This window comes from Ascaphus truei, chromosome 2 (assembly GCF_040206685.1).
Source record: "Ascaphus truei isolate aAscTru1 chromosome 2, aAscTru1.hap1, whole genome shotgun sequence".
Lineage (NCBI taxonomy): Eukaryota > Metazoa > Chordata > Amphibia > Anura > Ascaphidae > Ascaphus > Ascaphus truei.
The window spans coordinates 296,505,097-296,519,037 of NC_134484.1; the positions used below are offsets into that span (position 1 = coordinate 296,505,097).

At 45.3% G+C, this 13,941-nt stretch overlaps 1 protein-coding gene across 9 annotated transcripts in view; it reads left to right on the plus strand.

Annotated features, from left to right (window-relative positions):
• The window catches only part of SLC12A7 (solute carrier family 12 member 7), a 623,740-nt gene that overhangs the window by 361,545 nt on the left and 248,254 nt on the right, over nucleotides 1-13,941 (plus strand). For all 9 annotated transcript variants that reach the window (XM_075586361.1, XM_075586370.1, XM_075586368.1 and 6 more), the window contains one exon: nucleotides 7,407-7,618. In XM_075586361.1, coding sequence (XP_075442476.1) covers nucleotides 7,407-7,618 — 212 coding nt within the window. The remainder of the gene's footprint in view (nucleotides 1-7,406; nucleotides 7,619-13,941) is intronic.

Below are 13,941 nucleotides of genomic sequence, written 5' to 3' on the forward strand. Positions count from 1 at the left end.
CAGGTAAAAACCGAGTATACTGTAACCTGTCAGTAGCTCACACTAACATCCCAACGCGTTTCTTCACACTAACGGTGATTTCATCAGGGGATATGTGACGGACATATGTCATAGCTATTTATATGTGTGTATACCAATCAACACCAATCTTGGCCGATTGGTGATTGATAAACCACATGTTAGTAATTAAATTGATTTATAGAGAAAATTGGCTTATGTCTAACCGTATATATATAAAACTTTTACAATAAAAACAATAACAACAATTGTTATACACATCAAGTACAAAAACCAAAAAATTTTTATATAAAAAATATAAATAAATATAAATATATATCAATTAGATGGTATGTGATGAATACATTCAATCATGTCTGTAATCTGGTGCATATGTGCATGACTATCAATTTATGCATGATTTGATATTGAAAATCATATTGCCCATATTAGTAATTTTTACCCATAATAGACATTTCTGGCTTTAGCTTTGGTTCCCACTATTATTACAGGTTGCATGTGTCTGTTTTTCCATACTTTTTGAGGTGTGAGAGAGTGATTTTATTATGTTTGTATGTTATGTGATGTGTCTTTAATTAATTTGTTATACTTGTTTACACCAAAGTGCTTTACGTGGGATACTGCTGCGGCACAGTTTATTCGAGCATTTGCCCGTTCTGTGCCGCAGCAGTAGCCTGGCGCGCGCCCGAGTGTGACGGGCGCACGCCGAAGCAGCGGAAGAGCGCCCTCCGATCGGGGCGCTCTCCCTACCGCTGCCGGGTCCGCCGGGTCCCCCGGAACCCCCTGCCGCTGTCCCGCGATCGCGGGACACCAGGGCTCCCTCGGGGAGCCCCTGGACACGCGTGCAGCGGGCGCACGCTCCCGATGACGCGTGACCGCGCGTCTATGACGCGCGGCACGCCGAGGGGCGGCCACTAGCAAGCCGGGAGATTTCCCGGCTTGCGGTACCGACCACACTTCAATAAAGTGTGTCGGTAGTGTACTTTGTTTCTATTTTTGTTTTCATATATACTGGTATGTGTATATATATATATATATGTATATATATATATGCGAGTGTGTGTGTGTATATATATATATATATATATATATATATATATATATATATATATATATATATATATATATATATACACAGTGTTCGACAAACCTATACATTTGCTCGCCCCGGGCGAGTGGATTTAACCCCCGGGCGAGTAAATATTGGCCCAAGCAGCACACGTTTGGTACTAGGTGGCGAGTAGATTTTTATGTGTGGCAAGTAGATTTTTTGGTGATTTGTCAACCACTATACTGTATATATATATATAAGATACACAGCATAGGGGCAATAAGATACACAGCATAGGGGCAATAAGATACACAGCGTTGTACGCTGCTTAGACGGCACACGAATATTAGTACGTTGTGCTTTATCCTAGTAAGGACAAATTAATCAGCACGATGAGCTGAAGTAAAATAGAAGCACGGGTCCTATTAACCTAATAAGTCATATATATATATATATATATATATATATATATACTAGCTGATATACCCGGCGTTGCCTGGGATGTAAATCCGTAATATGTAGTATTATTTATAAATCGTTGAACAATAGGTTGAGTATTTGTTGGAAAGGTTGGATAATAATGTAGAAAAGAAAGATGGAAGAAAATGTAATACGATGTTGTATAAAAATGGTTTATTGTAAACACACCACAGTACAATGTATATTTTGGTGACATAAGTGATGTGAAAATGTGAGGCGTGTGTCCTCCTAGGGTGTGAGCGTGTGTGAGGCGGCAGGTGGGTGTTTAGTACGGGTGGCGCGTGGGTAGTGAGTGCTGGCTGTGGGTCGGGGTCCTGCTAGGGTGTGAGGCGGCGGGTGTGTGGCGAGTGCGGGTGACAGCTGGTCAGTGATGTTGTTGCGTAGGGGCAGGAGGCGGCAGGTGTGTGGGGTGGGTGAGAGGCAGCTGGTGTGTGTCGAGTGTGGCGGGTGTATGTTGAATGCGTGTGGCGGCTGTGTGGCGCAGGGGTGTGTGCGGTGGGCGGGTGAAAGGCAGCGGCGGGAGGGCGGACGAAAGGCGTTGAAGGAGGGGAGGTGAAGGGGGGTGAGGGGGGGTCGTGAGGGGAGGCGGATGGGTGGTGAGGGGGGTGGTGGGGGGAGGTGAAGGGGGGGCAGAGGGGAGGTGAGGTGGAGGGGAGGTGAAGGTGGGGCGGAGGGGAGGTGAAGGCGGGGCGGAGGGGAGGTGAAGGAGGGGCGGAGGGGGGGCCAAGGAGGGGAGGCGGAGGGGGTAGGTGGGAAGGGGGGAGGTGGGGGGCTGGGGGGGAGGGTGGAGGTGGGGAGCTGGGGGGGAGGGGTGAAGGGGGGGTGGAGGGGAGGTGAAGGGAGGTGGAGGGGGGCTGGAGGGGAAGTGAAGGGGGGGTGGAGGGGAGGTGGAGGGGAGGTGGAGGGGTGCTTGAGGGGAAGTGAAGGGGGGTGGAGGGGAGGTGGAGGGGAGGTGAAGGGGGGGGTGGAGGGGAGGTGAAGGGGGGGTGGAGGGGAGGTGGAGGGGAGGTGAAGGGGGGGTGGAGGGGAGGTGAAGGGGGGTGGAGGGGAGGTGGAGGGGGGGTGGAGGGGAGGTGAAGGGGGGGGTGGAGGGGAGGTGAAGGGGGGGGTGGAGGGGAGGTGAAGGGGGGGGGTGGAGGAGAGGTGAAGGGGGGGGTGGAGGGGGGGTGGAGGGGAGGTGAAGGGGGGAGGGGTGGAGGAGAGGTGGAGGGGAGGTGAAGGGGGGGGGTGGAGGGGAGGTGAAGGGGGGGTGGAGGGGAGGTGACGGGGGGGGGGTGGAGGGGAGGTGACGGGGGGGGGTGGAGGGGAGGTGGAGGGGGGGTGGAGGGTTGGTGGAGGGGGGGGGGTGGAGGGGAGGTGAAGGGTGGTTGGAGGAGGGGTGGAAGTGGAGGGGAGGTGGAAGGGAGGGGAAGTGGAGGGGAGGTTGAGGGGGAGGTGAAGGGGGTTGAGGGGAGGTAAAGGGGGGTGAGGGGAGGTGAAGGCCGCTCCCTCACTCGTCCGGCCGCTCCCTCACTCATCCAGCCGCTCACTCACCCGTCCGGCCGCTCACTCACCTGTCCGGCCGCTCACTCACCCGTCCGGCCGCTCCCTCACCCGTCCGGCCGCTCCCACGTGGATCTGAGGCGGGAGGCAGCATGTTGTGGCCGCTCCCCCGCTGTGTCCCGGGCGCTCGCTCGCTCCGCTCCCCCGCTGACTGTAGCTATGCCGGGGGGGGGGTTGGTTGGGCGCCCCAAGGGGCCAATGAGCGGGGCGGGCGGCCCAAGGGACCAATGAGATTTCCCCTAGGGACACAGGACATCCAGACAGGCATACAGTGCTTTCACTAATATAGTATAAGATATATTTGTGTGTGTGTGTATACCAAATCACATTTTAAGTTATGGTGGGTGAAAAGGGCAACAAAAAACCTTCACCGTTGGCATGTAGCCAATAAAGAATTTCACTTGTGAGCACATTCACATGGCTCAGAGAGGTCTGCAACCTTGCCTTTCAACCATTATCACCCAGCTAACAGTGCACCCACTGCAGCAAGGGAATCTGGGAAGTGACATGCAAATGAGCACACAATGTGTCAACTTTTACCTGGAATATCCATTCACATGGAGCCCATTTAAGCGGATGCATCGCCGTTCACACAGCTTTTAAGCACAGCATGGGACTAGCAAAGCAATTACAAACCACTCACAGACATGTTTCAACCTTGATGGGTATCATTAGTGTGAGGTTGGTTTATACTTGCTTTGAAATATTTCTAGGCTGGGTAGGTTTACCCCCCTGGCGAGCCCACCTCCTGGTCTTATCTGGGTAACCGATGCCTTCTTAACCCAATTCTGATACCTAGAAGTTTTAAAAAAAAAATTTTTTTTTTTTTTAGTTTATGACTTGGGAGGGGTTTGATTTGCCCCTGGCTACTCCCTTTTTGTGTGTCACTGTGATCAGCAGGTGCGTGTACAGTCCCACCTGCCATTACCTTTATTGGTTCTCTGACAAGGGCAGGGTTGGATCAGGGTAAATAAAGCAACACTTGATTGACACACTTTCCCATTCAGAGGGCCCTAAGAAATTCAACTGGCTGAATATTATGATTGCACCTTTTACCCTCGATCCTACCCAGTCCTTATCAGAGAACCAATACATTTAGGGAGAAGGGGACTCTTGCTGTACAGGCACTTGCTGAATGTCACGGGAGAGAGAACACAGAATGAAGCATAGACACTATCATCCGGATAAGTCCCTCTTGATGCACTCAGTGTCTGTAGGGAGAACGTAACCTTATTAAATAGCTAATGTGCAGTAAGAAACAATAGGCTCGTCCTATATGTATTGGAAAATGAGGGATTTAAAAAAAACCTTTATTAATATATTTAAAATAAATTGGAACCAGACTATGTAATGTGAGTACAGTACAAGTAATTTACAAAGATAGCAACATCGTGCTATGTCCCCATAGGGGCAATAAGATACACAGCATAGGGGCAATAAGATACACAGCGTTGTACGCTGCTTAGACGGCACACGAATATTAGTACGTTGTGCTTTATCCTAGTAAGGACAAATTAATCAGCACGATGAGCTGAAGTAAAATAGAAGCACGGGTCCTATTAACCTAATAAGTCATTGATGACGGATACTTCTACTATGGTCACGACGTCCACGAATAACATGCCCATGAATGAAAATACTGAAAGCAGTGCACTGGGAGTATGTGATAATGAACTGCTAAGAGCCCATATGTATGCACTCAAACCCCCAATTGTAAGAAATAAATTACCAGCAGTCATAATTAAATGTTCCAATGATATAGAACTAAGACACCAATAGGGTTAATCACGTGAGCGCATATCCTAATATATAAGTCAAAGTAGACTCCCCACACTTGTACATATTGTACCAAAGGAAAATGTGAGTGCAGAGTAAACTGATTGCAGTGTTCTGATTGCATTCTGTGTTATCTCAACCTTACTACTGCTTAGTCTTTTGCACCTGTCTGTATTCATGACCTTCGGTCATATTAGGTAGAGTGGGTTCATTCACTCTTTGCCATGTCACGGGAGACCAGACAATTTACACCTTTTTTTACCGGGATCATTCACTGAGCAAAACAGGTTGATGAAATAAATTGTACATTTATTCACATGAAAAGGCATACACACAATGGAATCCCAAGACATTAGAAATACAGAAAAAACAGGAACCAGTCCCTATTATCAGTGCTCAAAGTCCATGAGACATATGCAATATTATTCACTTGCAATAACTTGCTTGAAGACAGATCTCTTAAGCCTCTGTGTACCTCTGACTGTGTGTGCATACACGCTTATTGATGGGGATCTGAATCAACAAAGTCCTGTGGTATATATACTGTAGATGGGACCAACTGAGTGTGAGCAAATGGCCCCGTATAACCATACAGGAATAAAATCACCCTAGAGCAGCACAAGAAAAGAACAGCCCAAATCTCCTTAATGTAAACGGAGAATAAAGAGGATACTCACTGTATGCAGGCAGTCTGTCTGTATGCGTGCATCACGCCCAGACATGTAGAGAGTGGAGTTCCAGACGGAAAATGCAGAGCACAGCTGCAATACAAAATGGGGCTAAACACCAAAAAGTTAAATTAAAAACACCTTTAATCCATGGTGGACAGCGTGGAGTAGAGGTAGCAACAAACTCTCACCGTGACATCACACACAATGGAGTAGCCATGGAGATTGGAGAAGCAAACCCCTCCCAAGCCCCAACATCAAAAACTAAATACAAATTACTAATGGTAGTTGGATTGGGGTAAAAAAGATATCAATTACCCAGATGACTCATCACTGCAATTAGTTCACTTTGGTCAACGAGGGATTGGCCCTTTAAAATAATTACAATTGCTTGTGGTGGATGAAAAGCGGAAGAATGTTTGGATGTTACTTGTGAAGGCTGCACCAGATTATATAAAGAAAAGATTTAGGTCTTTTAATTTGCTCACACATTCCCAAATAATCAAATGACGTGCATTACAGAAGGTCCCTTAAAATATTAGTAAACTAAATCAACCGGCTGTTAGCTCTAGGAAGAAGCTGCGTCAGAGTATGTATATAAAGTCCATATACTGTATGCCGTAACAAATAAAAAGGGTTAGAGGCACTGTGATAGGAGGTAATAGGGATGTCAACTGAGGGGATAGCCGCAGTATAAGGAAAAAAAACGCTACAGTATGTGGTATTAAGCTTCTCCTGGGCAAATGAACTGCACTCCTGGCTGGTGAGTTCCGCTGTTTGCCAAGGTTTGCAGTCAATCGGATCATCTTTTCTATCTTTCCCCTTCAAATATTAGATGTTTTACATAACAAAACATTTTTTAAGTGAAACTTCTTTGCTGTCACCTGCACCTACTAAAATTTCATGGCATACTGTAAATCTCCTTCATGGTGACAGAAGTTTGTAGCGAATGTGACGTCATTGTAGTTTGCCGTGTCTGCTGGGAGTTGTAGTTAGGTGGACAGATATCAAGCGTAATCAGAAGGGGAAGCCCGAATGACTACAAGTCCCTGACACTCCTGCTATAGATGACAGGCACTGTTCTTCAGTCTCTGTATGCTGTCCAGTCCTAGAAGTAACAGACTCTGCACTCTGGTCTGTAAGCTCTCTTACAGACTCTGTATTCTCTCTTCCTCTCCCTCTCCCTCCTGTCAGCCGGAAGTTTACAGCAGAAGCAGGGAGAGGAAGAATAGCAGGGACCAGGCGACTGCTGCTGAGCTCAGGAGCCGCCGGGTCACTGCTATTTGGGGGTGCCGCCACGCCCGGGACCCCTGAGGCATGCTTGCGGGAAAACGTGGAACCCCGGTTGAAAATCCTGGTATATACAGTAGGCATAGCAGTGTACATCTGCAATATGTTACTTCACTACTACATTGTGTATACATAACATTGTAATTTAGTGCTATGTGCAGTGTGTATCTGAATGCAGAGAAATAAGCAGTGTGAATGTATTCTGTAGGCAGAGCCTTGTGTATGTACTGTATGCAGAACAATGTGTTTATATCTGCTGTACGCAGAGTGTTGTCTACTATGTGCAGAACACTGAATATTATGAACATTTTCTTCGGACTATTGAAAAAGTATGTGTGTGCCGAGCACATGCATTTTAAGTGAAATGTTGTTGTGTTTTGTCCGTGAAATTGTCCTTGGATTTTGATGTTTTTGATTGAATGAAAGACTTTTGAGAGTATAATTAAAATTTCAGTGACAACACACACAGAAGTTTCACTTGAAATGTGTGTGCTCGGCGCACACACCGTTTTTTTTAAGTAGTTTAAATGACAAAACACAATGCCTTTTGGTTTTGATTAATTTATTTTAATGTTTTGCAGTATTTGCCTTCTTGGAAATCGCACACTGTCCACTCGAGATATTGTCTCATGTGCTAAATACGTTGTAGAAAACAACATGACTGTTGAATCAAATCTGTGGGACAAATTCTGTGAAAACGGAAACTACAGTAGAAAATGCGATGATTACTTTATGTTAAATAATGTCACCCAAATCCAAGGAATTCCAGGAGTTGCTAGTGGAGTCTTAGCTGGTGAGTTTGACATTTTAGAAATGTGCATCACTGTTAATGGTGCGGTCCGTCCAAGGGGTTACATTAGGTGATTGGCATATAAAAATCAGACACCTACAATAAATCTTTAAATCTGGTTTAAAGGTTGGCTCGGAAATGTTGCCCAGGTTTGACTTAACTCCCCCCCCCCTTTTCTTTTTTTATATCTTCGGTTTTCATAGGATAGGTATCATAAGTATGTGATGGGGTACAGAAATGAAAAAGGCCCACAAACCACAAATCTTGAAGAGGCCAATTTCAAATCAGGAGCCACGGGTCTAACGGGAAATGTACAGTATATTCACAATCTATTCACACCCTATTCCACAAACGTGCAATCACCACGTGGAGGAAGGGTGCCTGCTCACTGCAGCCCTTGTGTGGAGATTATACTGTATAGTTATAGTTTTTGTGGGCTTTACCATCTTAACAGTGGCTTGCGTATACTGATCTGCATTGTTGACTTCAAGTGCTGGTTGTTTGAAGTGTGCAGTTAGAACAAGGAAGGGGTTAAAAAAGGTATAGTATATTGAAGTACAGTTTATTGTTAGTATTTATAAACTTCATAGTTGCTAGAATGAGCTTGTTTTGAAGATAGTTTGTATATTGCCTGGCACGGTGACAGCTCATACCCACAGGGCATGGGAATGCCACAATGGGCGGGGGGTTGCATTTTGAATGGGTTTTATTTTCTATGAACAGTAATACTGTGTTTTAATTTGGGCCTGTATTTTTTAGCTTTCCCATTTATTGCTAAAGTATTAAAGCATGCCCATATTATATGGGCATGCTTTAACACTGTGCCAATCAATGGGTAGCGGGGGTGGTGGTGGGGTAGGGTGGGTGGTCTGCGGTGGAGGGTGGGTTAACCCCTTAATTACTGTAGCGGTAACTAACCGCTAAGTTGATGAAGGTGTTAGGGGTCATTAGAATGTATTTTTTTTATGTTGCTGTTGCTGCCCACGGAGGACAAGGACGGTCATGAGGATGAGGACAGCCTTCATCCTGGCAGGGGTACGTGATAGTTTAATTTACACTTTGCTGCTGATTTATGTTTTATTTCAAATGGGCAAATGCACTATTATCCATTTATCTGGATTTATCTACTATCCATATCTTGATAATAGTAATGTTGTCCATTACTGTACTGTATGTATGGAGCGGGGGGGTGTGTTTTTTTATGCACAGGATTGATACCGCAGACCAGCGGGGACCCTCGAGGACGCCCAGACACCCGCGGGGACCACCTGGAGGCCCCCAGACACCCGCGGGAACCACTAGAAGACCCCCAGACACACGCGGGGACCACCTGGAGGCCTACGGGAGGCCTACGGGAACCAACTTTGTCCAGCTCAGGAGACACTCTGCTCATGCACACTATGAAAAAAAAATGAAATGTAAGCAGCTTCATTACCTTAGCAGCTAGCCACTAAGCTCATGAATTTGTATTTGGGGTGGGGGGGGGGGTTGATACTAGTGTGCGGGAGCAGGGGGTCTTCTGAGCTGAACAAAGTTTAGTTCAGCCTCGGGAACCCCCTACTTCCCGAGATACAGGCCCCGTTATGGGGTGACAGTATCCCTCTGCTTTGTTTAGATTCCTTGGTCACATGACCCAATATCGTGGCCTGTATCTAGGGAAGTAGGGGGTCCCCGGACCTGAAATCAATGCGGTTCAGCTCTGGAGACCCCTTGCTACAATACTGTAGTGTTTAAAATTAAATAAAACCTCTGTGATGGCTTGTTAGAGGCGTGCAGGTTGAGTGACTGATTCAGACTATCTCTTACTGCACTAGGAAAATTAACCGTATAGGAGCTCAAAGAGCGTAGACAACGGTGCCAGGCAGGGCAAAGTCAATATGAAATCATTTGAATGGAGTTGACACCGGGTATATAAAGTTGGGTAGGACTGTAATAAGGAGCAAGGTGAGTAACGGGTAACGCAAGAGAGGGCTAGTAACGGGAGGATGAAGAGGTACTCACTCAATCCCTGGCCCTGGCTGACCGCCCGGTGTGGAGTCCACGCGACTCACAAGATCACCGCTCTGCTTTCCTCCTTCCAGCTCCAGTCCTGTGTAGATGCGTCTCCCTCTATGTAGGCGGCTGCTTCCGCTTCCGGTGGTGAACGCTGATCCTCGCAACAGTGACTAAGAAGGTAAAGGATCCGTGGTCCATCCGCTCCAGGAGAAAAAAGGTAAGAACTCACCAGCAAAAGAAGTTAAAAACTAATTTATTGGGCTACATAAAAACAAAAAATAGACAGTAACAAACTCTCCCACGCGTTTCACGCCCACTATGGCGCTTTCTCAAGGAGAAAGCGCCATAGTGGGCGTGAAACGCGTGGGAGAGTTTGTTACTGTCTATTTTTTGTTTTTATGTAGCCCAATAAATTAGTTTTTAACTTCTTTTGCTGGTGAGTTCTTACCTTTTTTCTCCTGGAGCGGATGGACCACGGATCCTTTACCTTCTTTATCTCTTACTGCACGTCTCTTACACACAAATAGACCCCGGTAGGATTAACACAGCAGGGGCCCCTGCTGTGTTAGTCCGATGAGCCATTTAGTCTGCAGAGGACCAACTCGGACCACCACGCGGTATAGTGCATGATTCACCCAGGTAAATGATTTGACAACGAGCGCTTCATCTGTAAGTTTATATGTATATGTGTGTGTGTGTATTACATAGTAGATGAGGTTGAAAAAAGACGTACGTCCATCAAGTTCAACCTATGCTAAATTTAGATAACAGATATTTTATCCTATTTCTATACTTACTTATTGATCCAGAGGAAGGAAAACAAAAAATCCCAGATATCCAATGATATCTCATAAGGGGGAAATAAATTCCTTCCTGACTCCAAAAATTGGCAATCGGATTAATCCGTGGATCAACATCCTTCCCATGTATACTTATTTGGTATATCCCTGTATACCTTTACTTTCTAAAAAGATGTCCAACCTTTTTTTGAACAAATCTATTGTATCTGCCATCATTCTCCTTGGGTAATGAATTCCATATTTTAACTGCCCTTACTGTAAAGAACCCTTTCCTTTGTTGCTGGTGAAATCTCCTTTCCTCCAACCTTAAGGGATGGCCCGAGTCCTTTGTACTGCCCATGGGATGAATAGTTCTTTTGAAAGCTCCTTGTATTGTCACCGAATATATTTATATATTGTTATCATATTCCCTCTTAGACACATTTTCTAATGTACATAAATCTAATTTAGCTAGCCTCTCCTCATAAGTTAGATTTTCCATCCCCTTTATTAATTTGGTGGCTCTTCTCTGCACTCTCTCTAGTTCCATAATGTCTTTTCTTAGGAGTGGTGCCCAAAATTGTACTCCATATTCAAGGTGTGGTCTTACTAATGCTTTGTAAAGGGGAATAATTAGGTTTAATTCCCTTCCATCTATTGCCCGTTTGATGCAAGATAAGATCTTGTTTGCCTTTGCAGCTACTGCATGACTTTGGGCACTATTGCTAAGCCTGTTGTCTACAAGCACTCTTAAATCCTTCTCCATCAAGGATTCCATTGTCAATAATATTAAAATATTTTATTCAGTATCATTAACCAACACATCAGACATACACAAACATCTAAAAACAATTAAAATAAGGAAAGCTAATTGCGGACATAGGCCACGTATCCCCTCACCAAGGCTATGATAGCAAATTCTGCTTTGCTGCCTTGAGAAACCGTATGGTAGGGAATACTCAGCGTGCAACTTCTAAGTCTTCTCAGGGACCAGGGATATCATGAAACTGCCAAAAAGAGAGTGTAGGCACAATCTAAGTAATGAAGAAAGTGGTGCATTAAAGGATTTAGAAAGTGACCTCAAGATAGAGATAAAACCATCCAACAAAGGTGGAAATGTAGCGATTCTTGATAAGACAGCATATGCTCTAGAGAGCAAACGTTTGTTAGGGGATACGATGTGTTACAAAATTGTGCAATCGGACCCTACAGAGGTTTTCAAGAAAGTATTAGTGTGCATACTACAAGAAGGCCTCCAAACTAAGGTAATCACACAAAAAGAACTAGATTTTATCATGATCAAAAATCCAAAAATAGCCACGTTCTACCATCTCCCTAAAATACACAAGGGGAAAGTACCACCTCCAGGAAGGCCGACAGTCTCGGGCCTGGAGAATCTTACATCCAATGCAATCAAATACATAGACAAGGTATTACGCCCTTTTGTTGATGAGCTTCCCTCATTTTTGCGTGACACTTAAGATATACTTCTCAAACTTCATGATGTGGTCATAGGGAATGATACACTCTTAGTGGGACTTGATGTTGAAGGATTATACAGCAGTATCCCCCATCCAGTAGGAATGAGAGCAGTGGCACATTTCCTTAAATCGAGGAGCACACATGCCACACTACACAATGGCTTACTTATTTCTCACTTGGATTTTGTCTTGTCCAGAAATTATTTTTTATTTGATAATGTATTCTATCATCAAATCCAGGGCACCCCAATGGGGACCACGTGCTCCCACCTATGCGAATTTATATCTGGGCTGGTGGGAGGAGACTGTGGTCTTCAGCGAAGCCCTGGATAGGTTTACAGTTTTTATTGAATTATGGGTCCGGTACATAGATGACGTCATTCTTCTATGGAAAGGCCCCGAATGTCTCATGCGGGAGTTAATCCAAATACTCAACACGAATACACACAATTTAAAACTAACCTACGAGATAAGCAATACACAAATAAACTTTCTAGACCTAACCATTTACAAAGACACAGAGGGCAAATTGGAAACTACAATTTTTAGGAAAGAAACATCTACTAATAGCCTGTTACGGGCATAAAGCCACCACCCTCACCATACTATTTGTAACATTCCAACAGGACAGTTTCTGAGACTAATACACAATTGCTCCGTGGCATCTGATTTTGAATTACAAGCCAAAGATATGAGTGCTAGGTTTCAGGAAAGAGGCCACAGTAAAAATTCCATCAATATGGCCTATAGACGAGCGAAAGCCACTGTAAGGGAATGATTTACTCACCAATAGGCAATGCCAAGGCCTGAAATCAGAGGAAAAGATCATTAGGTTCATAGGTGTGACGATGGAGAGGATTTGGCCCGGGATTAAAGGGGTTACACCCCAATTGGCCACCCTCTAACCTCACCAGGGAGACAAGGGGTTAACTGGGCTGAGGCCCAGACGTGTGATTTAACCCTTGTCATAACCTGAAAATTTATATTCCCTGTTCCCCCATGTTTTATTGTTAATCAGTGTCTGCATCACACACACACTAGAATCCATCCGGGAGCACAAGGGTTAATAGTTCTTTAATGATTATAGCTCTTTGTGTAGTTTTCCCGCCTTTTCAGGCACCATTTTGCAGGTCCCCATTGGCCGCCATTAGGGCTCAATGCATTTCAATAGAGAATTGTGCTGTTTTAGTCCTGATTCCTGTAAAGACCAGCAGGTGGCGTCCGAGAGGGAGAGCGGCGGTTTCCCATTGAAAGTCAATGGGCCCATTGACTTCAATGGAGATTCCTCGAGGTACCTTTCGAAGAACGAGTTGGCTGCCGTCCAGACCGCAAACCGCAAAGCGGATACAATGTCCTTTAAAAGAGTTAAAATCACTTGAGTCAAGTTCAACGTTAATTGGCGTGGGAATAAACTGTTCTGGGGGCCCTAGAAATAAAATTCTTTTTGCCCCTAGTTCCTAGGCTTCCCCCCACTCGACCACAACCGGGTCCCCGAATCCTGGACCCCAGATAAGGGTCGAACCGAGAAGAGCGGGTCGCGCCATAGGCTTCAATGGCGGCGGCAGAAACAGCTCCGAAAAATGACTAAGGGGCCTATGCAGAGAGGATAGATAAGGAAATAGCGCCATCTTCTGGCGAAAAAACTAGCCAGAAATCCTTAAACTCGGGAGAAAATGGCGCGATTTTTAAAAGTGGTCAGAAATAATTTCTGAGGTGTAAAAGTCGCCAAACTCGTGGCGAGAACCTGAAACTCGCCATGCTAATATAGCGTGGTATTCAAGAAGCTCCGAATTGCTGGAACACGCCAATATGTGCATTAGTATGGCGAGTTTCAAGTAGCCAGGAAAAGATGGCAATTAGCAGTTTTTTGCCGAAATGTGTAACATGAGTTAACGACGTTCTCTGCATAACACCTTCATTAACGGCAAATCTGTGGCTATTTTATAGCCATTTTACACTTTTTTAACGTCCCTCTCTGCATAAGCCCCTAAGTGTGAAATGCTGTAATTTAGGAATCCATATCTCCGGTTCCGGAGGGACCAGAGGATCAAGGTTTGGGGTATCTGTAGTC